Genomic DNA, 26,621 nt, shown 5'->3' with positions numbered 1-26,621 from the left:
GTACCGTCCCTGTCTCTCACCACCGGGCATCAGGGCCTGCCTGAACTTCAGCCTGGCCAAAGGTCCTCAGGGCCGCCGGGATCACGTTTACCCGTGCCGCAACGGGGTGGGTGAGGCGGTGATGGCAGCGTGCCGCAGGACACGTCCCTCCTGGGGGCTCTGCACCAAACCCCTGCTGTGGGGAAACCCCCCGTGTGCTGGGAGGCGGCCGTGCTCCAGCTTCGCGGGGCCCAGGGTGGGCTCATTTGTTTCCTCCACTCGGCTGAGCATTCGCCGGCCGCCGCTCGGCCCTGAGAAAGGCGGCGGAGCGGAATCCCACGGTGGCCGGCAGCAGATGCCTGCGGAGAGGAAAAACCGGGGCAAGCATGTTGGGGTACGGCCCCAGGACGTGGAGGGGTCCATCGCCTGTGGCACCCACACGACACAGCCCTCCCCTTGGCAATGGGGTTGTGAGTGGTGCAGCCCCACCAGCGTGCGTGTTCGGGGGGGGAATGGGGGGGACGACGCATTTTGGGAACACTGCCCTAAGTCCGGAAACAAAACCCAGCTCTGAGAGGGCTGCTTGGAGCACGGAACCGCGATAAGGAAGAAAGGCAGCAGCAAAGGAAGCAGCTGGAGCCGCTTTTGGGTCGAGCAGAGCCCGCGGGATGGCAGGGTGCGGGCAGTGCTATCACACCCCAGCTGCCTCCTCCTGCCAGGGCCCTTTGCGGCTCAGCGCGGCGTTAAGGGAACTCGGGCTGGAGCGGGGAAAGCAGAAAAAAAGCCAACGTCTGTTTGTGTCGAAGGCATCCAGCATTTTTTGCAGACATCAGCCAAGCGGCCGCAGCGATGCCATTGGTGGGAAGACAGAGTTATTTGGGGAATGCTGGACTCCGCACCATGAGAACAGCAGGGGAGGAGGTTGGTTTTAATTTAACAGGCCATGTTTACTCTTCCCCTCTCACCTTTGGACTGTCTGAAATGTGCAACGAAAGCCCCGGCGGGGAAGAAGGGGCGGTGGGTGCTTCCCCCTCCCCACAGCCCCGCTCCCAGGGCCCCCCCCGGCCCCGATGCTCTGCGGCGCCCGGGCGCAGGAGCCTCCCACGTCGCAGACCCAGGGCAAGGATTTCTCACGAAAAAAAAAAAAACAAACCAGAGGGATGCAAAGCCTCGAAAATACTCAGCTTTAATCTGTAAACTTGCAAAGAGAGACTCAGGAGCAGAGCAGAGGCGAAGGAGGCTCCGGGGCCGGTGAGAGACCAGCAGCTCGGGCGCAGGGGCCAGGGAAGATGCTGATGGGGACGGATGCGCCAGCCAGTCCCGACTCCCACGGGCGGCAGTGCCATGCCCTCCGCAGCCCTTCGCGTCAGCTCTTCAGCTACGTAACCAAATATTCTCTGCCTCACCGCCCGAGGTAGCACTTGGGGCAGCCGGAGGGGTCGGCGGGGCTGGGCTGAGCACCAGGGGTGCGAGCAGCTTTTGCTGGCTGAAGCATCTCAGGCATCTGCTCTCCAGAAAGTTTCGGGTGTAGTTTGCCAGCGGCAGGAAGAGACAGTTGCATTACATGTGCGGCGATGGGAGAGAAACCCAGCCCGCCCCGGCACCCGGCAGGCACCTCCACCCCGCCAGCTCCAGCCTGCGTGAGGCCAGAGATGGTTGTGTCTGGAGGGATTGAAAAAAAAAAAAAGAAGTTTTTCTCGTTAAATAAAAAATAATTTTTAAAAAGCCTCTAATTCCTGTGGCTACAAGAGGTGGGGAATAAGGGTTTTTGCAGATTGCTGTGTGTACTAGAAGTGCCCCAAGCATCACTTGGGCATTCCCAGGGGAGCTTTATTTCTCACACCAGCTGCAGGGGCAGGGAGCAGGCTTGGCTGGACACTTCTCAAGCCCAGCCCTTCCCTCCGGCAGAACCGGGACACAACGGGGACGTCACTGCTCTCATGGTGGCAGGAGGATAAAAGCCGAGAGCAGCGACCGCAGCAGCGAGGAGCCGGGGCCGAGCGTGGGCACTGGCTGCGCCCGGGCGTGGGCTGATGTCTCTGGAGGGAAACCAGAGCCCAGCAGCTCTGGGAATGTGGGGGGCTGGATCGGGCCCTTCCAGCAGGGACAACCGCAGGGGAGGAGAGGGCTGGAGGCTGCGCAGGGGCTTGGCTGCAGCACACGTGCAGCCCCTCCAGACCCCTCGGCCGGGCACGGGGCCGCACCCTGCATCCTGCTCAGGTGATGGAGGCATCGCCGTGCCTCACTGGCCAGGCTGACAGGCATCACAGTCATCCCTCCGGTGGCACGCAGCGAGCGCCAGGCATTGCCCCGCAGGGCAGCAGGATCCAGCCCCTGCATCCTGGCACTGGTGCAATGTCTCTCCCCGTGCACGCTCCGCTCCGCCGTATCGTCCCGTCCGCACTCGGCTGGTCAGAGCCTGGTTCCCTCGGGTGCCTGACGGCAGGATTGGGCCCCCGCTCTGTCTCCCGCCGGGGCTGCTGGCTCTCAGGCAAAGGCACAGCAGCTGGATTTCTTCTTCTGCGACTCGATGTAGTCGTGGATCTGGAAGCGGGGCTCGTCCGATTGCTGTGCTGCACGCTGCTTCAGCTCCCTGCAGTGGCAGGGCCACATTACCCCAACCTGCTCACTCCCGTGCTGGTACAGGAGGCAGCGGGGCTGCAGCGGACACCTCCCTTGCCCGGTCCCCTGGTCCCTCAGTACTCACTTGGCAATGGCCAGGAAGGCCAGCTCCACATTCATGCCCGTCTTGGCACTCGTCTCCATGAAAGGCACCCCGTACTCCTGCAAGAGCAGCCCGGCCCCATCAGCAGCCAGCCCCGAAACGCTCTGCCCCTCCAAATCGTCCCCATCGCCCAGCTGAGGCTTGGGGACAAGGTGCCATCCCCTCCCTGCCTTGTCCCAAGTTTTGCATGCAAACAGCTGCCACGCTGCCCGTGCCAGAGCCAGGCAGGTCTGGGGATCTGGCAGAGGGGACGGCACGGTTGTGCGGGGACCCTGAGTGACGCACAATTTTCTGGGGGGCTGCAGCTGGGTGATACGTGAAGCATGGCTCACCCTGGCCAGCGATGCTCCATCCTCTGTCCTCACAGCCCTCTCGCTGCTCACATCAGCCTGCCAAGGGAAGGAAAGTGTCATCACGTGCCAGGGCCAGCTGGCATCCTGGGGGCATCTGGCACGCAGGCACTGCGGGGTGCGCAGGGGGCTGCTAGGAACTGGGGGCGTCAGGGACCTGGGAACATCCAGTGTCCAGAGGAGAATCTGGCACCTGTTGAGCATCTGGGACCTGGTGGCATTGCGGATGTGGGGAGGCATCGGGAACCTGGGGACACTGGGAAGCTGGGGGCATTCAGGACCCAGGGGGGCTTCTGGTACCCTGCTGGCCATCGAGTACCCAGCATCATCCAGGATCCTCGGGGGCATCCAGTCCCGAGGAAAAATCTGGTACCCAGACAGGCATCGAGCACTCAGCAGCATCTGGGACCCCTGGAGAGAACCTGGGATCTGGTTAGGCATCTGGGACTTGGGGCTACCTGCGATCTGGGTGGGCATCCCGTACCCAGCAGCATCCCGTACCCAGCAGCATCCCGTGTCCAGAGCATCTGGTACCCGGAGCCTCAGCCTCGTGCTGCCCCCCACTGGCTGCCGGGGACACTGCCCTCCCCCGCACCCCGCCGACCCCTCTAAACCTCTGGGGTCACCTCCGGGCCCGGCTGAGCCCAGAAAGCAGCAGAACCCGGCGGAGGGTGCAGGCAGGGTGCAGCCAGCTGGCAGGCAGGACACCCACCGAGTCCCCACCCATCCACAGCCGTGGGGTCGGTGAGGCAAACTGACGGGTGAGGGGGGACCCCGCACGCACCTTATTGCCCAGCAGCATGATGACCACGTCCTTCTGGGCGTACTCGTGGATCTCCGTCAGCCAGGCCTGTGGGGCAGTGGGGCTGTGTTGGGGTGAGCGGTACCCCATCCTTCCCCTCTCACCCCGCACCGCCCCCCGCAAGGACGGGTAAAACCACTTTTTTTTTTTTTTTTTTTTTGGCACGGGAACCATTCCAGCATCACAGCTGAACAGCCTTGAAAACATCCCATCTCCTGGCTACGGCCCAAGCCCGCGCATAGCTCACATCCATCCCAAGCTGTCTGTTCCCCCTCCAGCTATTCACCCTGTCCTGAAACAAAACTCACCCAGCCATGCAGCACCCAGCCAGGCACCGCGGGGATGAGCTCCCAGCCGGCTGGAGTCGGCTGAAACAGCCAGCGCTTACATGGGAAACGGGCTTCAAACTGCCCCAAACACCCAGCAAGCCATGTGGGGCACCCACAACCCAAATTCCTGGGGAGAAACCTGCTCCCGACCCACGGAGAGGACTCACACGGATGTTGTCGAAGGACATCTTGCTGGTGATATCGTAGAGCAGGAGCAGGGCTGGAAGGGAAGAGGCAGAGGCATTGCCCCGTTGCAGAGATGCGCTCCGGCCGATCTCCCTCATCCCCGTCAGACCCCAAACCCACCTTGGGCATCCCTGTAGTAGGCGTGGGTGACGCTGCGGAAACGCTCCTGTCCCGCTGTGTCCCAGATCTGCCGAGAAGCCGCCTCGGTGAGAGCGGGAAAGGGAAACCCAACAACGGGCTGAGGGTGCCCCCGTGGCTCCCAGCCCCTCCAGACCACCGCACTCAGCCTGGGGGGTGGGTTCCAGCAATCTGGCTGGCAATTGCTCCCCTCCTCCCAAAGCTCACCTGCAACTTCACCTTCACACCGTCCACCACCACCACTTTGTTCTGCAGAAGAGAAGGAGAGCAACGTTCATCAGCCCAAAGCGTGGCCTTGGCACGGGTACCGGCCAGCTTCGGCGTGGAGCTGGCCGTGCCCTGACCCCTCGGCTGCTCTCCCCCGGCGGGCGGGATGAGGCCAGGCTGCCCGTGGGGCTGGGTGTTGAAGCCTCATTGCTACAAACCCCGGTCCTGCTGGGGGTCCGTGATGCTGTGTGGTGGCTAAGGGAACATCCCAGTGCAGCATCCCCTCGTGCCGAGGTGGAGAAGAGAGAGGACAGCAAGATCTCAGCCTGCTTTTGGGTCTGGCGCCTCGCTTGTCTCCAGCCAGCGCCCCTGTCCTGTCCCTAATGAGCTGGGTAACGATGCAGGCTGTCCCGCAAAGCCCGGGGATGCCCGGGGACACTGACCCGCTCCGGCCCCTGCCCGCATGGCGGGGGGAAGCTTGGCAGAGCTGGGGAAGTGGGGAGGTCTCGCATGAACTACATGCAAATGCGCATTTATTAATAGCGTCTCGGTGTGCTCTAATTACGTTTGCCCAGCATAAAGCCCTGGCCTTGCTGCCAGGATTCCTCTGCTCCGTGTGCTGAAGGAATCACCGCTGCACTGAAAATTTGGGCTATTTGCAGCAATTTAAGGCTTTCGGATGCCGTGAGCTGCCTGGGGACGCTCAGTGGGCGATGCTGGGCGTCCAGCTCAGGTTTCCTCACCGGGGGGAGCCTCACTTGGCCCTTAAAGGTGGTTGCACACACTGAGCAGGGGGGTTGCAGGCAGCACATCGCTTTATCCAGCACCGCAGGAGGAAATCTCCCAGCCGTCGGAGCCGTTCAGCCCTGCAGCTCGGTGGGGAAGGGAGCAGGGAAGGGAGTTTGCAAGGGAGCGGGGAAGGCAGTTACTGGGGCTTGAGCAATTGCCGTACTCAGCTCGGCAGCGCAGGGACTTCTCTCCAGAGGCCCGAGAAAAGAAAAGCAGGAGTTACAAAAGGGCTATTTTAAGACTTTTAAAGAATTGTACTTGGAGGGATGGCTCTGGAAACAGAAGACCCCTATAAATAATTTGGTCACCTGGAATGGTTTGAAGTGGAAATTCAGCCTGTGTGGAGATGAAAAAGTTTGAAAAAATAGGCTGAATAAAACAAACAAACAAAAAAATGCCCTAGGAGACTCTGGAAATTTCCTGGCAGCAGCAAGCCGTGAGCTGCCGGAGGGGATGCTTGCACGAGGCAGAGCAGGTACCTACGAGCTGAGAGCACCCCTGGGACCACCAGCGCTGAGCCCAGCGGTGGGACACAGCAGATTTTCCTTCTTTCCCGACTTTATTGGAAGGACAGGCTACGAGACCCCTCCAAAGCGAGCCCACAGCCCTCTCCCCCCAGCCCCTGCTCACCGAATCCCCCATTCCCCCCCACAAGCCAAGAGCAGCCCGGGGCAGCAAAGGCAGCAGCAAACCGGAGCAGCTGCCGCTGCGGGGGCAGAGGAAGCGCTGACCGCGCTTGACACGTGTCGGCAGCCGCAGGCAGAGCCCAGACCGGGGACACCCCCCATGACTTTCAGCCTGCGGAAATGCCGCTCTGCCCTGCGCTGCAAACCCCTCGGCCTGCCCCTGCATCCCCAGAAAGAGCCCGCAGCTGAAATTCGGTGAACAGAGTGTTGGGGGGGGGCGTTTAAATGGCATCTGGCGAGCTTAACAAGCCCTCAGCAGCCACTTTCAGACCTTTCAAGGCACAGAATCACCGCAAGCAGCGTTTGTCCCCAACAGCTGCTGGTCTCAGCCTGGCCGGCGGAGCGTGCCGGCCGCCCGCTGCACACGCCCAGCCCATGCACCCAGCTGGGATCGGCTAAACTGAAGGTTTTTGCTGATTTCGAGGGAAGAGGTGACATTCCCAGCAGGTTCTTCCATCTGTTACCACCCTCCCAGGGAGAGGTGGAAGGGTTTCAGCAAACACCTGCAGCCAGTTGAGAGATTATTGGGGGTGCAGAGGCTGGAAACGCCCTGTTCCCCCTTCCCAGTGCCCTGTTCTGGCCGAGGTGCCGGTCGGGAGAGGCGAGGGGCTGGCAGCCATGGTGGTCTCACCCGGAAATCTATGCCCACGGTGGCTATGAACGTCCCGGAGAGAAAGGCCCCATCTTTGAACTGGAGCAGGAAGCAGGTTTTCCCCACGCCCGAGTCTCCAAGCAACATCACCTGCAAGATGGGCGCAGGGACAGGGGTCAGCAGGACGGGGAGGGGGCAGCATCCCTGGGTGGTGCTGAGCCCCCTCCCAGTCCCTTGTATCCCTTTGTTTCTTTCCCCAGGGATGGTTCTGCCGGGTCTAGGGAGCCCCACAAGAGCTGGGGGTGGGCTGGGACCCCCGAGGGTGCAGCCAAGCGGTGCCCCAGGCTGGCGGAGCAGTCTCCAGCCAGCGGAGACAGGGAGAGCAGAAGAGAAGAGTTGGTGGGGAGGCAAGTACTGCAGTGAGAAGAGATGTCTCCTGGCTGGCCCCTGGCCATCTCCCAGCCCAGGAGGCTCCTGGAGAACCGGCCGCAGCTCCTGGACACGTGGAGCCACCTCCACCCATGCTTTGCCCCTGGCTCGGGTGTGCCTGGCCCAAGGGCTGATGTACGGCTTGGGCAAACCCCGCCGTGTCCGGGACTCTCGCCCTGCCAGTGCCCAGGGCCCTGCCTGCCACAGACACCAAAGCAAACACGGTGCCTTTTCCCCTCCTGCTAAGCAAACAGGCTCAGCTCAGGCTTCCCGGCCACTCCGGCATCACCGGACCCAGGCAGGCAGCAGCCAGGACCGATGCTGGTCCCCGCAAGCACAGCCTTACCCACCGCCCCGCTGCCGCACTCTCCTCCCTGCTCGCCAGCAGCAGCCCTTTCCTGCCCAGCAATAATTAACCTGATGCTGACTGCAATAATTAACCTGATGCCGACTGCATCTATCCAATGCCTAAAAATGGCAGCAAGCAGGACTCCAGCAAGATCCGTCCCTGCAAGCCCACCCAGGTTCAGCTGGCAACTAATTTCCTCCCTCAGACACAAAAATCTCTCTCTAGTTGGTGAGGCACTGTCCCAGGTTGCCCAGAGAGGTGGTGGATGCCCCAGGCCAGGTTGGACGGGGCTGTGAGCAACCTGATCTGCTTGGAGATGTCCCTGCTCCTTGTCGGGGGCTTGGGCTGGGTGGGCTTTAACGCTCCCTTCCATCCCAAACTGTTCTGTGATTCTGGTACCCAGGAATCAGAGCAGAGAGAATAAAGGCGGAAGAGTAAAAGTGGTTCAGGGAAGATTTTGGGGACCACCGGGACAGACCACCCTCCCCTCGTCACCTCCCCCAGGGGAGGGACATATCTCCGCTGGGGCCGCTGCCTCCTTCCCCTTTCTCTTCCTCCTCCTTCCTCCCTAGCCCCATCCCGCAGCAGCTTCCTGGGCGCGATCCGGCAGCGGAGGAAGCGGGCAGCCCCCGGGCCCCCCCGTTTTGGACCCCTCCCGGTCTCCCCCAGGCCAGGGGGTGACCCTAACCTCCACCCTCGGCGGGACTGGGGGGATCCATCCCTGCTCCCCCCCTCCCCCACCCACCTGCCCCCCGCGCTGCCTCCCACCTTGCCGGCCAGCTCATATTCCTGGGGCAGCGCCGGGGGGGTCCCGCTCCCCGTTGGGGGGTCCCCGGTCCCTGCCACCCCGTCGGGGCCGCTCATGCTGTGTCCGAGCGGAGCCGCCGAGTCCCGGCTCCGCGGGGCCAACGGGAGCCGCCGCCCCACCCTTCCTCCTCCTCCTCTTCCTCCTCCTCCTCCTCCCCGGCCAATGCCACCCCCAGGGCTGTGCCCTGCTCGCCTCCTTGCCCGGCCTGGCCCCGGGATGAGGAAGAGGAGGCTCAAGGCTTGAAATGTCACCCCCTGCACGGGTGCGTGGTAGCGGGAAGAGACCCCGGTGCTACCGACTCACCCCTCACCACGCCGGGACGGCGGGGACGGCAGCTCCCGCTCCCACCCCACCAGCCCATCCAAGGGTAGGGGGTTTGCCCCGTCCCCTGCAGCCCCGGCGGCTGCTGAGCTGGGCCCCGGGGTGAGCACCAGGGCGCAGGGAAGCCAGGAGGAAACCAGAAGCAGCAGCCATTAGCCGGAAGCCATGCGCCGTGGCGAGTCCGTTCATCAGCGCCTGTGTCTTGGCTGGGACGGCTGCCAGGGCTCCCGCTCCCCTGGCTGCTCACGGCCCCCAGCATCCCACCTCAGCTGTTGGGACCCGGGTCATAGCGTGCTTCATTTGGGAAAAGCCCAAGCATGGGAATGAGTGAGAAGTCCTGGAGAGAGACAGGAATGTGGCATTACCCAAAAACTCGCTCCAGGAAACCCCTTCCAGGTCCACATGCTATGGCTGCAAGGGGTCTTCAAGCCTACAAGCATCACTCCATGGACAGGAGCCTTCAGCCCCCTCTGATTTATTTTCCCCAGGGTCATCTACCCCACAGCAGGGATAATCTTGGCACAAACCCCCCGGCCCCACTCATGCCACTGGGATTCGGGAGTGGGGGGCTCCAGCCCAGCCCAGCGCAGAGCCGTGCCCCTCACCGTTCTGCGGGTAAGGTCACGCGTGGCCGGGGGAGGTCTGACGGGCAGAGATGCCTTCTGCCATGGCACCCTCCTCCGTGCCTTCCCTCCCGCTCCAGCCTTCCCCTGCCCCTCGGGAAAGGGAACCTGTATTTCCAGTCCCGTAACTGCACTCAGACCCAGCTGGGGGGATTTATAGTTTCTGTACGCTCTTGGGCCAGGAAAGTGCCCAGAGCTGAAGGCTGGAGGCACATGGAGCTCCTGGAAGCCACTGAGCTCCCCTGCAGCTTGCTGGGGTGTCCCTGGCATTTTGGGGGGTTCGTGAGGCAGCCCTGAGCCCCACGGCGGCTGGCTTTGGCCTGAGCTGTGGCTGCAGCTCGACGGGGATGGGGAAACAGTTTGCTCTTGACAGGGTTGGACGTGGGGCATCTGGGCTTGCCATGGGGCTGGGGTCTGCCCCAGGTGTTGGGGGGGCTGCTCAGGCTGCTTTTGAGGAGTCCTCTGGTTCCTCTGGAGCTCTGGGGCAAAGCTGAGCGGTGGAGCATCACCTCTGACGGAGCATCCCCTCTGCCCACTGTCATTTGCTCAAGGAGAAACCAGGCAGCTGGGCGCCGGCAAAGCTTCCGGGAGCCAGCAAAGTTCGGCAGCACAGCTGAGCCTCCTCTGCCTGCCCAGGGCTCGGCCCTCCCGTGGGGGCACCCTTGGCTACCAGCCCCTGGGCTGCTTGGCCCCAGACCCCTTGCACCAGTACCATATGTTTCCCTGCTTCCTTGGCCTGAACTGGAGAGAAAACTCCCACACGAACAGCCACCTCGTGGGTAACAGCCTCTTGCTGAGCCCCGGCCTCGCCGCGGACGCTGGAGGGGTGCCGGTCCCACTGTGCGGTGAGGTCTCAAGCACTGTCTCTGTCCCAGGCTCCCCTGGGAGAAGGGATGCACCCACCAGAGCCACTCACCGTCCCCGCGGCAGCTCTGCAAATAGCTCTGGACGGTGGCCGAGTGCTTTTCCCGAGCGCTGCTGCCATCTGCTTGACTTTTCGCGAGGGCCCCAGGCCACATGGGCAGAACGTGGGCCTCGCCATGGGTTTTGTGATAGGAAGCCTCATTCACCCTCCATCCCCCCCCAGCAGCCCAAAGCGCTGCTGCCCCCAGTTTGCCGGCGAGCACGGAGCTAAACCATCCCCTCAACCAGCAGCGCCGAAACAAATTCTGCTGATCATCGCCACGGATAAGTGAGGTTGCGCAGCATGGGGACCAGGGACTGGGCTCTTACCGTAAACCCAATGCCCACGGTGGCGGAGAAGGAGCCAGGAATGAACTTGCCCTGGTCAAACTGGACCAGCAGAGACGTCTTCCCCACGCCGCTGTCTCCCACCAGAATCGTCTGCAAGGAGCAGGTAAAGAGGTGTCAGCGCACAGGAGCGGGTGATGCCCGAGCCCACAGGCTCAGCGTGCAACCAAGGGCTGGGTATTTGGGAAGGGGGTGCTGGGGGGGATGCGGCAGTGACCGCAGCAGGATTGGGAGGGATCGGCCCGGCCCCAGCCCGTGGCAGAGCCGTGAGCCCCACAGGCAGCCCCATGGCAGCCCCTCTGCGCAGCCCCGCTCAGCAGCAGATTTTCCCCACGGGCTGCTCCAGTGCCATGGCCAGATGGCTTGTCCTGCTGCGCCCTGTCCTTCGCTGTCACCTTTGCTCCTGCTGCCTGCCTGGGGGGTGATTTCCACCCCTCTGACCGTCTCTGGAATAACTGAAATGGGTCCTGGGCTGAGCTCGGGGTCCGAGCCCCACTGTGCCCTCTCCAAGTGCAGAGAGATGGAAGAGAAAGCAAAGCGCAGCCCGTCAGGGAGAGCAAGCAGAAGAGATGCTCCTGCCTCAGCTTGGGGCAGAGGCAGCCTTGGTAGAAAATCTCTTTTTGGGAGGACTCTGGCAGCACTGGATTTGGTCCAAAACCGTTTAATAAAGAAAGCGTCTCCCGCAGCTGCCGCACACAGCCACTGCCAGAGCCAGGCAGCCTCTCCGGGACACCGGGCTCTCTTCAAGCTGCTTTAATGCTGTGGACTCGCAGCGCTTCCCCAGCAGGGTTCTGGGTTTGAGGTAACAGGACCCAGCAGTCACAGAGCCCCTCTCCAGCCCTTCGTGGGAAGCCCCACAGCTTTCCCGCAGGGAGCAAAGCTTGCTTGTCCCTGAGCAGAGGGATGAGGGAGTGGGGGCAGGTGTCGGAGCTGGTGCGTTGCCATCGCCTCCGAAGCAGCTCCCGCACTGCATCCCTGGGGAATCCATCTTCCCACAGGACAATGCTGGCCCACAGCACTTCCCCTTCTTCTCCTGCCCTTGTTTCTCCAAATCCCAGGCCTGAAGAGACCAAGGGTACAAGTACAAAGCCCTCCCTCCAGTATCTGGGGTTTGTTGTCGGAGTTGCCGGTGCAAACATTCCCATCCTTTCAGGAAGCCGAGGCACTTTCAACCCTTTTGCAGGGACACCAGTTAAAATAAACACTCTGCTAACCGACTTCTTGCTCAGAAGTGGTTTTGGCTCCGTGTTTCAGGATATGGGTGTTCTTGTAACTACAGTCCTGGCAAGCGCCGAGCCAGCCCCGGGACAGCATCACCCCTGTCACCAGTCCCCCTGCCACCCCTGCGCCAGCGAGGTGCTGAGGTTGAACCTCCCCACTCTCCGCTTCTTCCCTGCATCCTTTGTTTCCTCCCTTGATTTGTGTTTAGTCCAATGCACTCCAGCAGCCCTGCTTCATCCCAGGGCACCTCAGCCCTTCGTCCCCACCCTGGGTGACGCCACAACGGTCACTTGCTGAGCAGGACCTGTTGCTTCAGCATCTTCCCGACGGCCTGGGGAGGCTGGTCCCATCCCTCCATCACCTCCCCTGCACTGAGGGGCCCTGGGGTGAAACCCAGCCTGCCATCACTTCAGACCCCATGCGTACCCCCTGCTGAAGTGCAGGGCAGACGAGCGTGGAGGAATGTGTTTAATCAAGTGTCTGAACAGCCCTGGCAGATCAAGACCTGATTTCACGCCCCGGGAGGCCACAGGGGATCCAGTCACGCACCACATCACCCGGTATCGCTGTCCCTACCACCCCACAGACCCCAAAGGAGTGGGCTGAAACCAGAAGCCAAGAGCTTGAGGACCACAAATGAAGCAGGAACGTGGAGTGGCAGGAGGTCAGCATCCTGCCTTGCATAAATCACCGCACCACAACCTGCCTGGAGCCTGTTAATGCCGACACGCTTCACTGAAACACTTGCTTCGGTGAATCAGCGTTTTCCCTCAGAAAAAACATCCCAAACCCTAAATACCTCCCGGGAAAATCATGACCTGCTGAGCTGAGCTGCTAGCAGGAGGGAGCCCTACACCTCTGCAGGGCTGAGAGGCAGCAGTCTGGGGCTGGATCTGCAGCCGGAGATTTCTGTGCCCTCCCTAACTACACGTCAGGCTGTTTGCGGGTCGCTTGTACATCCAGAGCAGCCTTGGAGCTGGGAGCCCGCGCGGGAGCTGGGGGGATGTTGGCAGGCAGAAATCTCCTGGTGAAGCCTTGAATATGGGTCAGAGGAGCTGGGTCACCCCTTTCCCTGGAGGGAATTTCCCTGCACCCCGCAGCACTCTCGTTGGGAGCAGTTAATGCAGAGAACGGCATGCGTTATAGAGGGAGGAGAGCTGGCTGGAGTGAGCACCAGAAAGCCTCCAGAGCCCAGGATTTTCAAATAACGTAAATGTATAAAAGGCAGACTCCCCATCAATAATTTAATTAGGATTTATAACAGAGACAACTCATGAATTGCTTCATGACTTAATAATAATGGTAAAAGTTGGCCTGATTCAGGGAAGAGACTTTAATTTCTGGAGTGTCTTTTCCTTTTATAGGAAAAGCTCACAGGCTCTGTGCAGGTATAGCACTGTGGAAACCACTGTGGCCTTCCTGGCTACAAAATAAATGTAAAAGAAGAATTAAAACCCCACTGCGGAGTGGAAGTGGCTAGCCAGCTGTTGAAACCTCAGCCTGGATGTGCCTGAGCCACAATAGCAAGAAGCCTTGCAGTGACGAAGCTCTGTGCCCACCCTGCCTCTTTCCAGCACCCTTGGCCACAGCTTGGCCTCCCCAGCATCCACTCAGCACCCCAGGTTCTCCCAGGGGTTTTCCTTTGCCTGGAAAATGTTGGCAAAAAAAAAAAAATCAGAGATTCCTTTTGGTGCTGCAGTGCTTTGCTAGGGTGGGCTGGCCAAGGCACAAAAAGAAAGCTGGTCAAGACCAGGAGAGCCACTCAGTCTCAAAGCACCGTGCCTGAGTCCCAGCACAATCAAAGAAATTATCGTTTCCAGCTAATGGAAGTGGTTTCCACTGGGTGGGCACTTCCCCACCACCCCACAGCTCACCTGCTCCACAGCCTCAGCAGAAAAGCAGACACAGCTTGTAACACGCACCCGAGCAGCCCTACCATCAGTTCTGCCTTAGGGAAAGAGCAAATATCCCTCCTCACACCACATATTAGGGGCTTTGGGCTAACTCAGACCTGGTCAAATCACCTCCCTTCAAAAGTGCTGCTAGCTCAGTGTGGGCTGCAGGGACAAGGCGAAGCGATGGGGCGGTGAGGGCAAACCCACTCGGATCTCCCCTACCCGCGCTGCCAGCCAGCGAGCAAAGGAGATATTTTAGTCTAACGCGCCAGGGGAAGAGAGGTTTTGCACGGCTGTCAAGGCAGTGTAGGGAAGTGATTGCTGCATTTCCAGTGCCAGCCAAGCGGGAGGAGATCTGGGATAGCGCATGTGGGTTGAGGTTATCTTCCCTGTTCATTTTGAAGCTTTAGCATGAGGTAGCCAGACTTCAGCTAAATGTAGCTAGCAGGGTACCGACAGGGTAAAACCTGAGTGCTGGGAGTGCAGGGAGGAGAGAGGTGCCCTCCACAGGCTCTTCTGCTGCTCTCAGAGAGCTGCTGAAGTCCCAGACTCAAAAGTTTGCTCCCAGGTCAGCAGGATTTCTTGCAATAAATTGTGGCAATTGTGTATGTGCACCCCAGCACAGCTGTCTGCGGAGCTCAGCCAGGAAGCCGTGTGGCAAGAAGCCTGAAAGCGAAGCTATCGCTGCTTGCAGCTCCTCGCCACCCTGCTCTCACAGCTCTCACAGTCTCTCAGGGATGCACTATCGAGATTTATTTTTACCAGCTCTGTATACAAAATTGCACTGCCTCTGCCCTGCTCCAGGCAGTGCTCCAGGGCAACTGGGATGCTGCTGGGTGCCACAGGGACACCTCAGGGCTGTCCCTCCCCTGCCCAGGAGCCATTTTACTGTGGCCAAGCCCCTTACGCTGGCTCAAGCCAGAGCCCAGGGCCCCCTGCCAGCCCCGCTGGGCCCTTGCCCTGGCAGAGGCTGTTATTTCAGCTCTGTAGACATGAGCTCTAGGGCTGCACGTCAAACAAAAGCTGGCTCAGATCACACAGGGGATTCCCCCCCACCCAGTACCTCAGATCAACCACAGTCCAGGTCCAAGTTGCTCTCCCCCGGGTCTTGTTCCAGAAAAAATGGATCCAAGCATTCAATTTGGGGGAAGAACGATTTTGCAATAAGTCAAATCACCTGAAAGAAGGATTTCTCATTTTGTGCCAAGTGAAACTTTTCTGGAACAGCCCAGAGCAAACCTCTGCTGTTCTCACCCTGGTTTGCTCCGAGCCCATTTCCTCCCCAGGTCTGGGTTTAGCCACCAACCAGAAATCACTTAACCTTTGCCTCCAAAGTGCAAAGCTCTGTCAGAGTTTCTCAGCACACCTGAAAAGTGATTCCTTGCTCAGAAACAAGATCTGGTGAGGTATTTGCTGCCTCATGTCCCTGGAGTGAGGGCAGGCTTGTTTCTGCACGACAAGCAACCCAGCCAGGAGTGGCAGGAAAATACCAAGGGAAACAGCAGAGAACGTGGGACTGGGATGGTTATTTGCCCGGGCAGCTCTTCTGCACAGACTCATTTCCAGCAATGTCGTTCCTTTACTGCAGCAGCTCATTTCTGGAGAAGAGAGAGTTAAGCCTTTGCAAAGAATCAAAGTTTCTTGAGTCATCCCTGGAGGCATGTCCTATGTACTGGGTGTACAACAGAAGTGAGAGCTGCTAGTAATTGATATTTTTCTGCTAATCAAGGGCTGGGCATATTGCCCTGAGTAGAGCGAGGTGTAAAATGGACTGGGATTTGTGAAGAGGCATCCACACAGCCCCAGCCCTTTCCTCTTCCCTGCCCTGCCCCTGCTCCTCGACGGTGTCAGTCCCTGCACCGGGGACTGCAGCAAAGCAGCAGGAGGATAGCAAGAAGGAGCGATGGGTGGATCTGGCAGACATCAGTGTCTCCTCCGTGCCTCCTGGAGTTGCAGGGCAGCTTCTGACTGCAGGGAGTAGAAGCCCTGCTCCAGCAGAGCCTGGGCCGCCCGGGTCTGGCAGGGACAGCAGCAGCCCTGGCCGCCCCCCATGCAATGAGAGGTACAAAACCCAGTCGCAGGGAGCCCGCAGAAAATAGGATTTTAAAGCAAGGAGAGCCGGAGTGGGCATCTCTTGGGACATTGCTATTTCATGGCAGGGAAGTACCGACTCCTCAGGCTGTCTCTGGCGAACAGGGCCCCGGGGTGCAGCCCCCGGGCCCCCGCAGCAGGCACAGGACAGCGGGAGCGGCTGAAAGCCGGCTGCGGGCTGCGCCGCGGGGCTGGCCCCTGTCCAGGGCTCCTGCCCGCTTTGCTTTGCAAATTCACCCGATCCCGCAGCCATTCTCCCCGCTCCGCCCGCCGTCACCCGGGAGGTGGCGGGGATCGGGGCCAAGCCTCGCGGGTTGCCCATCCCCGGCTGCCGCGGCGGGTGCGGGGAGCGTGGGGGGAAGAGCTGCAGCCGCGTCCCCCCACCGCCTCGCCGGGATGGGGGGTGGCGAATGGACCCCGTCAGAGGAAGAGGAGCGAGGAGGGGAGAGGGACAGAGTTTTCCGGGGAAGTTCAAGCAGGCAGTTGCTCTCACGCCACGCCCCCCCCCCCGCCCGCGGTGCAGTTCGCAGCCCCCTCCTCGATTCCCCCTCTCTCTCCGAGCACCGCCACTGCCCCAGCCCTACCTTGTGCAGCAGGGCCTCGTTGTAGCCGGTCCCCCCCGAGCCGCCGGCGCGGGTCTCCATGGCCGGGCTGCAGGGGCCGGCTCCGGCCGCCGGGCGGGGCGGGGGGGAACCAGGCCGGGCGGCTCCTGCAGCACCGCGGACAGCGCCCGCGCCGCGCCTTCAGCACCGCGGACAGCGCCCGGCCCCGCCCGGCCCGGCCCCGTCAGTCTCGGCCTGGGGCCGCAGGGGCTGGGTTCGGACCGAGCCCGTTAGTCCCGGTCTAGGGGCGCAGCGGTCACGGTTCGACCGGGTCCGGTTCAGCACGGCGCGGCTGAGTTTGGTCCAGTTGGGTTCGGTTCGGCCCGGCGCGGCTCGGTCCGGTCGCGTTTCCCCGCAGGACAGCGGAGCGGTGCCCGACTCCTCGCAGCCGCCGCAGCCGTGCTAGCTTCGCTAGCTGGGTTCCCCCGCCCGGAGGAGGAGGGAGGAGGCCGGTTCCACCCGGGGGCGGGGAGGCCGTGGGAGCTCCTTTCCACGCGGGCAGGGCCCGTGGCAGCTCCCACACAGCCACTGGTCCGTCTCCAGCAACGCCCCCCCCGGCCCCCCCCATCTCCGTCCGCAGTGATAGAGGCCCCCCCAGCTCTGCAAAGAGCCCGAGGCTCCCTGCCCTCGCTACCGGGAAACGCTGCCCTTCCTCCCTCCGCTGCGGGATGTGTCCACAGGACACCATCAGGCGGGGCTGGAAGGCAGCCCTGGGCAGAGTGGTTTCTTGCTGCCAGCTCCGGTCAGTCACTGAGCCGAGAGCACGAAGCTGGGTCTGCTGCTTCACACCCGGCTCGTTGGTGCTCGTGTTAGGGAGCCCCAGGTCCGCATTGGGGCTGCTCCAGCTGACATCCCTGCCATCTAACCCTCCAGCCCTTAGCCCAGGCAGCCCTTGGGTAGCGGTCAAGCATGGACCTGGGTGGTCACCAGGGTTAGAGGTGTGTCACCCCAGGGAGGGACAGTGGCTCGTTCTGGCCAGGCCATTTCAGCTTCTTTACAAAACTGGTGCTAACCTGAGCCTGGCTGTCCCAGCAACTCGCCTTTGGAAACCCTCTGTATTCACAGAGCCCAGTTAGGAGCCTGCTCAGAATGAAAAATAAAACTTCTATTTAGAAACAAGAGGAATCTGTGCCTAAACCTGGAGGTGACAGTCGATATCTCATTGAGATCCTTTTATTTACAACTCCCTTTAGAGCAATCTGGTGTTGTCGATTACACTGGAAAGAAATTACTATTTACTGAGAGGTTTGTTTAAGAGAAACTCGATTCAGTCTCCAGTTCCCTCCTTCCAGATCAGCAGACGGCCCCAAGCCAGGGGAACAGACAACGTTTCCGAGAGCCATCTGCACCCATCCGATTGCTGCTTGACTGCCTGGGCCTGACGTTGCTAATTGTATCTGCCCACTGTTTCCTCTGACAGCAGAGACGGTTCTGCTGGGTCAGATGATCAGTCTTGGCAACAACAGCCAGAAAAACAACCCAGAGGGACAGGGGTTTTCAGGCTTGCTCGAGGCTAAGAAGCTAAACTTAGGTCTGACACAGACCATCCTGCAGCCAGACCACCTGTTGGTCTCAAGCACTGGAAGATTATCAACAGGGTGAAAATAAGTGATATCATGAGCCATGGTGTCTGGATCAGATAATTTACAAGTGGTGAGGCCAATATTGTGGTTCAGCATCATGCACACACTTCACACCAGGTGAGGCCAGGGTAGCAAACCGTAGAAAGACTTCAAAGAAGCCAGGGCAACTCTGCCCTCTTAAATACACGAAGAACTCGGCAAAAAGCCTACGGGCATTGACACAATCCTTTCCATGGCTGTCCCAGTGCTGTAATGGCCCCTTGAGGGTGGAGACCTCACACTGATGTGTGTCAAGCATGTGCTCAGCCTTCTCCTGCCCCAGCACCCGCACAGAGCCGGGTACTGCCTCGACCCAAGCTGCCTGCCAGGTCAGACCTCGCCGACCCAAATGGGCTGTGGGCACCGTGCGGCTCCATTCTGGGCACCCAAGCTGTGCTGGTGCTCAGACAAACCTCTCCCGTGAGGGTGTGACCAATTTAACCCAGAAAAGAGGAGAGGAAGCCCCCAACACTCGTAAAGCCTCATAAAACTCAATTCTCCTTTCCTACTGCAGACACCGGCGCCACACCAGAGGCGTTTGGCCCCGCAGGCTTAGCAGAGCTCGGGAGGAAAACTCTTTTCCTATCTGTCATGATATCGCCAAGTGTAATGCAGCCTAATAAGACAACACAGATCACCGGCAAAAGACAGGCACCAGCACAGCCTGGCAGGGCTCCAAGGGCTTTACACCACTTTCTGGCTCCGGGGGACCTGACCCCTTACAGATAAGTGGTATCAGCAGCTCCATCGGAGCCCAGCAGCCTGACACCCGCGTCACCCTCCTCGCCTCACACCAGCCAGTGTCTTTCCCCACCACCAAAAGCAAACAGCTGGCTCTCCCAGCCTCCCCCAGATCGCAGCGAGCAGTTTATTGCCCCGAGCAAGCGCTGAAATCAGTGCAGAGCAATGAAATCGGAGGAAATGACCCGCAAACGGCAGGAGTGCTTTCAAATGCACCTGCAATTTAGCTCCATTGTTTGGTCTTGTTTGCTGGTAGACTGTATCTCTGATAGCGTAACTGCTGGGCTGTTTGCCTTGAGAATTACAGCTGTAACACTGGAAGATTTAAATCCCGCTCAGGAGTTTCTGCTTCACTGTCCTCCTCCTGCTCCCGCTCTTTCTCGGCTGCCCAAACCCGTTAACCTGCTGTAGTGTCTCCCTGGGCTTTTTGGGGGAGATCTGAGCCCTGCCGAAGTCATTCCTTCCCCGGGAGCTAAGGAGGAGTCAGAATTTCACCCTCTGAATCTGTTGAATTTTGCTTTCTTAGTCTCACTGCAATAACTAACGCCTGCCTTAGCCCTCTCTGCCTGAGGAGTCCAGGCACAGCCCAAACTAAACCCTCCACCACCACAAAGTCTGCAAGGATTTCTCTCTTTTACTAGCTTTGCTAAGTCAGGAGACCTGGGAATGATCTGGGCTTATCTCGGTTATCTGAGATGGCAGCGGAAGGGAGAGATCAAACAGTGCATGCTCAATCAGCCAGCACTAAGGGAGCTGTATTAGCGATTATTGTATTCAGCCTCGTCTCCTAAGGACAGTTTCACCAAAGTTGTCAAATCTGCCCTCGAAAGCACAGCTGGAAACACCCGGATAATTTTTCAAAGGCCCTAGCTTGAATTACGGAATTGGGGATTAAGAATGTCGTTTAAGCCCAGAGCAGAGGAAGAGTCTGGAAAGGCTGGGCTGTGGCGGTGGTAGTAAGGTGGGATGGGAGCTGGGGAAGATCTGTGGGTGCTGGGCCATGCACTGAGGGGGTGCATGCACTGATTCATTCAATTACTGCCTGTTCTAGGAGAGCTTCGAGTCCTTTTTTTAAGACCACCACCAGAGACTAAACCTGGACCCAGAATCTCACCGGAGCTAGGGCAAAAGCAGCATCTGATGGTGTGGCTCCATGTCCGGTCATTGCTGGGCAGGGGCTGAGAATGCTGCAGGGGCTCAGGTGTCAGCTCACCTCCCGCTGCTGTCTTCTCAGCGCCAGCCATTGCTCTGCCGCCGCCGAGGCCGGTTTGCTCGCTGACACGGCTACTGAGCCTCACATGAGTGCTTGCTCCAGCCCCAAGTGTGGCTGAGATGAAAAGACGAACTGATTTGTTCCTGTCGGGATGCATCAGTGGGATTCCTGAGAAGTGTTTCAGCACCACTTCTTCTCCTACAGAACAGCCTTGCCTTGTGTTTCCAGAGCCACTGGCTGCCAAAAGAGAGGGGGTCTCGGCTCAAGAGCAGGGCAGGACCCAGCTCTGGGCAGGCACACAACCCCTTTCCAAAACCCTCATCAACACCCCCCAGCCAGCATCCCCACTGCAGCCAGGGCCCCTTCACCCAACAGCTGAAAGGAAAATATCAGAGTAAAACCCCACGTGGGAGCTGGCAGCGTTGGTGCTGGGTGGCTGTAAACCGCGGCGGTGTGGTGTGCTCAGGGGCAGGAAGGAGAGCTGCCTTCAGCCCCTGCAACTGAGTCAGGAGGTTCTGGGGACAGCGGTGATGGAGAGGAACTGACCCCAGGCTGTGCCAGGGGTCCCAGTCCTTACACTGGGCTGCACAGCTCATTATTCTGCCCGGAAACCAAAGCTGAAATAGAGAAAGGGAAGGGGAAATGATACCTCTCGTCTGATGGCAATAGCATAGATACAGCTTGGAAAATTCCCCCATCTTCCTTCCGGCTGCTTTTGGATAAATGAGCTGCCCTTGAAATCCCCAGCTAGCAAATGCCTTTGGAGGCACCTTCCCCGCACACGTTCCAGCCGGAGCCTCCACCTCTGAGCCGCTTCTCCCAAATCCTCCTCCCATCCCGAGGGAAGAGTGGGAAGGGCTCAGCGTGCTTTGCTAGGCAGTGGCAGGGCTGCATCTCCCACTATCTCCAGTGCACTTGCAAAAACCCTTGCAGGGTAACTTGGCATCTGCCTCTCCTGCCTGGTGAATCCCCAGGTGGGCTGACATCTTCTTGTTTGCGTTTTGAAGAGCTCAGCGCTGCTGTATGTTAGCAGCTCTCGTTACTCCCGCGCCAGGAGAGCCGATGCCAGACACCTTGCTGGGGAGTGGCTCTCCTATCCTGGCATCTGCACTCCCAGTCACAGACTCTAAGGCAGATGGAAACTAAACCCCAGCTCCTCCAGCTGCTGCTCCTCATGCGGGGAGCCCAGAGCAGCCCAGAGCAGCCCAGGGTACCAGTAGTAGCAGAGCATGGGCCACTGGCCCACAGTGGTTTGACTGTCCTCAGCACATTCCTCCTCAGCATCAGGTTTTCCCCTTTGAGAAGCTGTATTTAATTTTCCATCAGCCCTGAAACTTTTAAACAGAACGTGAAGGCTGAGTTTAGTCTCTTGAGGTCTTCACCTAAGTCGTCTCCCTGCGCCCAACCCCATTCTCGGCTCCTCGTCTGCCGGAGCTGCTGGCAAGGGCGAAGTTACAACTTGGGCTGAGTGAGTTTGGGAAGAAGTGTTTGGTGTGGGTCCCAACGGCCCAGGGGAGTGGCTGTACATGCTGCCCCGAGCTAAGGAAGCGAGGCAGCACCCACGCCCTGGAGGAAGTGCAGCTGGGGCAGGAAGCCGAAGAGCGTCACGGCGGCGGAGGGCTCCTTCCAGGGCGGTGGGCACCCAGCATGGCTGCTGACGGGGACACGTAGCTCTGGGGAGCGAAGGCTGAGCCTGCAGCTGTCTGGCAAGCGAGATGGGGGAAAGGCTCCTGGTTTGGACCTGGATTCTCCTCCCAGGTGAGAGCAGGGTCTTCTTGTGTTGACGGGAGCGAGTAAGGGTTCACCAGGGCTGTGCCGACCTTCCAAAACCCACATCCTCACCCTGCAGTCATGGAAATGCCTCGTGGATATATTTCTTTCCTACTTTCCCCTCTGCCAAGAGCCAACTGTTTCAAACCAACATAGAGGTTGGCAACCTTTACCAACCTACAGACCCCTAAAAACACCCCACGGGAGGCTGCAGGGAGCCTGTGAATCCTGCAACCACCTCGTGTGGTGAGGGCAGGGTGGGCAGGGTGGGGTTGCCACTTCGCTCTCGCTGGCAGGGATGGCTTTAACCTGGTCCCTTTGAGGTGGGTGGCAGCATCCCAGGGGGGTTTGGCTTTAGGGGAGGGCAGAGGTCAAGCTCCCCAGGAGGGTGCAGAATGGAGGGGATATTTGGCATTTCTTCCTTTCTTTTAAATCTGATCCCGGGAGGGCCTGGGGCGTGGGGACTGCCCTGCCCAGGACTGGAGGGGCAGCTCGTCTCAGAAGAGCAAAAGCAGAAGTGGTAAAGCAAGACCGAGTGGTTCCCACTGTGCCCTCCCTCCCTCCTCAGCCCCTGGCCCCACACAGCCTCCCCCCACCTCAAACCCAGTGCATCCCCAGTGCCCAGCCCTGCACAGCTCCTGGCAGTCCTCCCAGGGCTGGACCCCTGCTCACCGTGGGAGAGGTTCTCTGGGGACAGCATGAAGCAGCTCGTGTGGCAGAGGGACAGACAGGAAGCTTGTGTGGGGGCTTCTGCTTGCCCAAAAGCTGGCACGGTCTCTGTCCCCACAGGAAGCTGGGCTCTGCAGGGCCCCGCGAAGGTGAGCGGCTTCGTGGGGGGCTCCGTGGAGGTACCCTGTGAGTACAAGCCGAAGCTGGTGGGTGCCAATAAGTACTGGTGCAGGGGCAGCCTCTGGCTTTCCTGCTCCATCCTCGTTCAGACCACGGCTCCTGAGGACAAGGCGTTTCGGGACAGGGTGTCCCTGCAGGACGACCCTGCTCGGCACATATTTGTGGTGACCATGCAGAACCTGACAGTGGAGGATGGGGATCAGTACTGGTGTGGGATCCAGGTACCCGGGTATGACCCTATGTTCCTCGTCAATGTGTCTGTTCTCCCAGGTAAGTGTCTGGCGTGGGCGTTCTGGTTTGGAGGAAGCTGGAGGGGCAGAGGGGGCGAAGAGAGGGAAGGCTTGGGAGGGGGGATGAGGAGAGCTGGAGATGGAAGAAATCCCCCTCCCAGCTGCCTTCTGTGACCCCCCAGCATCCCCCTCCTTGCTCCTACAGTGCGCAACCCCCCTCTGGGGCCACATCTGGTGCTTTCCAGCCACCTCTCATCACCTGCCCTCCAGCAGCCCGCAGTCACCAACCTCAGCCACAGCCCAGGACCAGGTAACACGTGCCAACAACGCTTTGCTTCCCAACTATTTCCACCACAGTGCCCAAGACAACACACTATGACCTCCACGTGACACAGCGGGAAGAGGCCACATCTGCTCCTGCTTTCCCATGGACTCTCCTGGAACTGGAAAATACCACATCCACCACAAAAGTCAGAATCCTGCAGGCTGGGTGAGCACCAGGGCCACTGGAGAGGAGAGGGACCATCCCCAGCCCAAGGACCAGACAGCCCGAGGATGCAGGGTCCAGCTCCAGCCCGCCCACGGGGCTTTGGGATGGGGGGACATCCCTGGAGAAAGCAAAATGTGGTGCTAAGCAGGGCTGCTGTACCCCTGCATGCTCTAGGGCTGCACTGGTTGGGGCTCCCAGAGCCTTTGCTCCATCCTTGCCAGCACGTGGAGTTTCATGGCCCCCAGGGTTGTGATAAATACAGGCAGGAAAGGCCTCCCCGGGGCACAGGGCTGCAGAGAGGGCAGTGCAGAAGGGCAGCAACACCCTTTTCTCCCCTCCTAGCACCCCAAAACTGCTTGTCCTGATCCTAGTACCCTCCGCTGCGCTGGTGCTGCTTTTGGGCGTCATCACCTGCTGCAGGATGAGAAGAGCATCACTGGAGAAGAGCAGAGGTATAGGTGATCTGGGGGCCCAAGCTGTGGCCTTCCTCTGTGGGGTGGCTGCAGGGGTCCCCGTGCTGCTCCCTGGCACCCGTCCCCCCACTCCAGCACACCACATGCTGCCCTCCCGCTCCCACCCCACGGGTGAGCAGCACTTGGGGTGAAAGGGGTTGGATCCCTTCCCAAGACCCCAACTCATCGAGGCCCCCAGCCCAGGGTGCTCTTGGCAAAGTCAGGCCAGACCTGAGGTTGCACAGGAACTGATGGAACACCCATGGGAAAGGCCTTGGGACCCCCCAAAATGCTCCTCTTCAGTAAAGGGAGCTCCGCATTGGCCTGACCCATTGCTCTTGCTCTTCTCCCAGCAGCCCAGGCTGTGGAGAAGACGAGGGACAGGGACCTCCAGGTACCATGGGTGGGAGGGCAGTGGTCTGGGGGTCTTGTGATGGCTCCACCACGGGGCCTGGAGCCCCGCCTTGTCCTCAACATGCCTCATCCCCTCCAGCTTACTTCAAACTGGGAGCAAGCAGCCGCTTCCAGTAACATTTACACAAGCAGGGATGACCTCAGCTCACCCGAGCACGACTACGAGAACAGCCCGGGCAAGCAGCAGGTAAAGGGGCTGGGGCAGCTCCCAGGGCACGCAGTGGGTTACCCCATGGGTGCTCCTTGCTCCCAGCCCTGCAGCGAGGAGGAGCTGCCCCGCTTTGTGGTCACACTCCTTCCCCCACCCCAGCCTTTCCCTTCCCTGCTGCCCCAGGCAGCAGCCATCAAGGAACACAAGATTTAGGGCTCTAGCATAGGCAGACCTGCAAAGTGCCCCAAATCTTCACATTTCTCCCCTATTTCAGGATTTTGAAAAAGGAGACAACAGTTCCGTTTCCGGAGCTCCAGAGATGCAGCCAATCTACATGAACACAGGCTGAGCGGCTCCGCACTTGGCCCCTCACCGCCAGAAAGCCCCATGTCCGGGAACCGGCATCCCCTGCCGCAATCCCACCGCCCAGGGTGGGTTTCCCCACTACTTCCTGAGCTCTCTCTGCCTCTCCGGTTGAGATTCCCTGTATCCTGCACAAGCAACCTCTCCGTACTGCACGAGACCAGGGACCGCAGTGTCCCATAGGATCTCGCAGCACTCTTTATCCCCACCCTGCCATGATGCTATTAAATGAGAAGAGATTGGAAGATTCGAGATGTGTTTAAAACATCCCTAAATCAAGGGTTAAAAGCCCAGTATCCCCAGTCCAGGCTGTGAGGGACCAGGGGATGCCGTGCCTTGGCAGCCCCTTGTCATCGTCCTGGGTTCTTGTGCTCAGCAATAAGAAGAACATGGGGAGGAAGAGGAGGTCAGCATCCGGTTGAGATGTGACCTCCGTCCCCTCCCTGGTCCCAGTGACCCTGAGGTGTCCCGGAAAGGAGGCGGTGCCACGGCCAGTGCAGTCACCCTAGTTTCCACACAGCCCTCAGACTTCTGCTGCTTTATTTTTACCTGGAGCCTTGTTCCCTTCCCTTCGTGTCTTTGCGGAGCAAAGGGGCAGAAGGGCAGGGTGGAGGGATGGTCCCAAGGGAGGGGGTCCCATCCTGCTCCCCCCAGCCCAGCATCCCCAGACTTCGGGATTTCAGCTGTGTATCCCAGGAGGGGGAGCTGCAGAAGGAAAAGCCCCTGTTTGGGTAGGTCTCGTCATCTACCCGAATGTAATCATGCTGCTGCGAAATGGCAACCTACGCAACAGTTTTAGAAAGAGGAAGAAAAACCACAAGGATGGAAAGAAAGAAGTGGGGAGATGCCTGCCGGTGGGCGGCCAAGCTGGAGCTCAAGCCGGGGGCAAGCTCTGCTCCGTCAGGGCCCGAAGTGGAGCCCGTGCCTCTGGGGGGCTCAGCAGCCCCGGCCCCCTTGGTGCCTGCGGGAGCTGGAGCATCGCCGGCACCGTGGGAGCCCGTCCTCGCCAGGGAGAAGGAGCCAGCCTCAACCCGGCAATATCCCCGTTGTCCCATGGAGATCCGCAAGCATCAGCTTCCCGCACAGGGCAGCGAGCCGGGGCATCCTGAGCTGATGTGCGCTCTTGGCTTCTTTCGTTGCTTTTTTTGCCAGTGTAAGAGGCTGCTGCTTTGCTGCCGGGTTATTTTTACCCATCCAGGCTTCACCGTAGCCTCATGCCCAGGGCTAATATGCAGAAGATGAGGTCTCCCCCAAAGCTCTCCTTTCCAAAGGGAGCCAAGAAGGAGGGGCTCAGGGGAAGGCTGGCATTTCAGCCCTGTTTCTCTCCGGTGTCACTGTGAGTTTCTTCACAGTTTGCCAGGCTCTGGTTGTCCCCCAGGGAGGACAGGGTCTCCCTCCACTGCTGGTAGCCCCAGGGCTAGAAGGGCTACAATATTGGTGCTGGGGGGCCAGCGTGGTCCTGCTCAGTGCGGAGGACCTCTCTGAGGGAGAAACTGGGGGTCACTGGTGCAGGGTCGAGAGAACGGGCAGGGGTCTGATGGAGCTGGTGATAGTGGTCCCAAATAAGCCCTGGTGTCTGGCTGGCTGGAGGTTTTGCTGGCCAGGACTCTTTTTGGAAAGGTGACCGGCTCGCAAGCCAGCAGTTGCGTGGGAGGAGGCAGTAATGCTGGGAAGAGCACCTGCTGCCATCCCCTTTGGGGGTCCCTGGGGCACCCCAGTACTGCCGGGGCTGCGTTAAGAGGGGCAATGGGAACCAACACTCAAAGCAAGGAAGACGAGAGTGGCTGAGGACCCCCGGCTGCCCAGCCCTTCCTGGGAAGCTCATTAGCAGAAAGCAGATTTGCAATCTCCAGCCTCTTCAATTTCGATCTTGCTGCTATTTACAGCAACTCGGCTCACAGCCGGTCAGCTGCTTCGCTGGGAATGAACGAGTTACTCGATGATCGGAAGGAA

General features: G+C 59.9%; 2 protein-coding genes across 7 annotated transcripts; one reads left to right on the top strand and one right to left on the bottom strand.

Moving 5' to 3' along the window:
• Positions 1–1,140: 1,140 nt before the first annotated feature.
• RAB37 (RAB37, member RAS oncogene family) lies at positions 1,141–16,461 on the bottom strand. 4 transcript variants are annotated; one of them, XM_086762179.1, is made up of 10 exons: positions 16,356–16,461; positions 10,547–10,657; positions 6,823–6,933; positions 4,717–4,758; positions 4,492–4,558; positions 4,353–4,405; positions 3,839–3,904; positions 3,037–3,093; positions 2,687–2,763; positions 1,141–2,572 (listed from the first exon to the last, which is right to left on the bottom strand). In XM_086762179.1, exons 1-10 carry the CDS (start codon positions 16,413–16,415, stop codon positions 2,467–2,469), a joined length of 750 nt encoding a protein of 249 aa, XP_086618305.1. In that variant the 5' UTR covers positions 16,416–16,461; the 3' UTR covers positions 1,141–2,466. The 4 variants fall into 4 exon arrangements, with proteins under 4 accessions (XP_086618305.1, XP_086618303.1, XP_086618302.1 ...); XM_086762177.1 differs by lacking the exon at positions 6,823–6,933; XM_086762176.1 differs by lacking the exons at positions 10,547–10,657; positions 16,356–16,461 and adding an exon at positions 8,330–8,454.
• A 5,089-nt stretch (positions 16,462–21,550) lies between these two features.
• LOC104479744 (CMRF35-like molecule 1) lies at positions 21,551–24,913 on the top strand. Of its 3 annotated transcripts, XM_086762348.1 has the most exons (8): positions 21,551–21,707; positions 22,509–22,537; positions 22,658–22,838; positions 23,156–23,288; positions 23,631–23,740; positions 24,094–24,134; positions 24,234–24,341; positions 24,580–24,913. In XM_086762348.1, the coding sequence occupies exons 1-8, from the start codon at positions 21,665–21,667 to the stop codon at positions 24,652–24,654; spliced, it is 720 nt and encodes a 239-aa protein (XP_086618474.1). In that variant the 5' UTR covers positions 21,551–21,664; the 3' UTR covers positions 24,655–24,913. The 3 variants fall into 3 exon arrangements, with proteins under 3 accessions (XP_086618474.1, XP_086618473.1, XP_086618472.1); XM_086762347.1 differs by having other exon boundaries at positions 22,509–22,838; positions 24,097–24,134; XM_086762346.1 differs by having other exon boundaries at positions 22,509–22,838.
• The last annotated feature ends 1,708 nt before the right edge of the window (positions 24,914–26,621 follow it).

This window comes from Chlamydotis macqueenii, chromosome 18 (assembly GCF_036417535.1).
Source record: "Chlamydotis macqueenii isolate bChlMac1 chromosome 18, bChlMac1.mat, whole genome shotgun sequence".
NCBI lineage: Eukaryota > Metazoa > Chordata > Aves > Otidiformes > Otididae > Chlamydotis > Chlamydotis macqueenii.
This window is presented reverse-complemented; position numbering and strand designations above follow the sequence as displayed.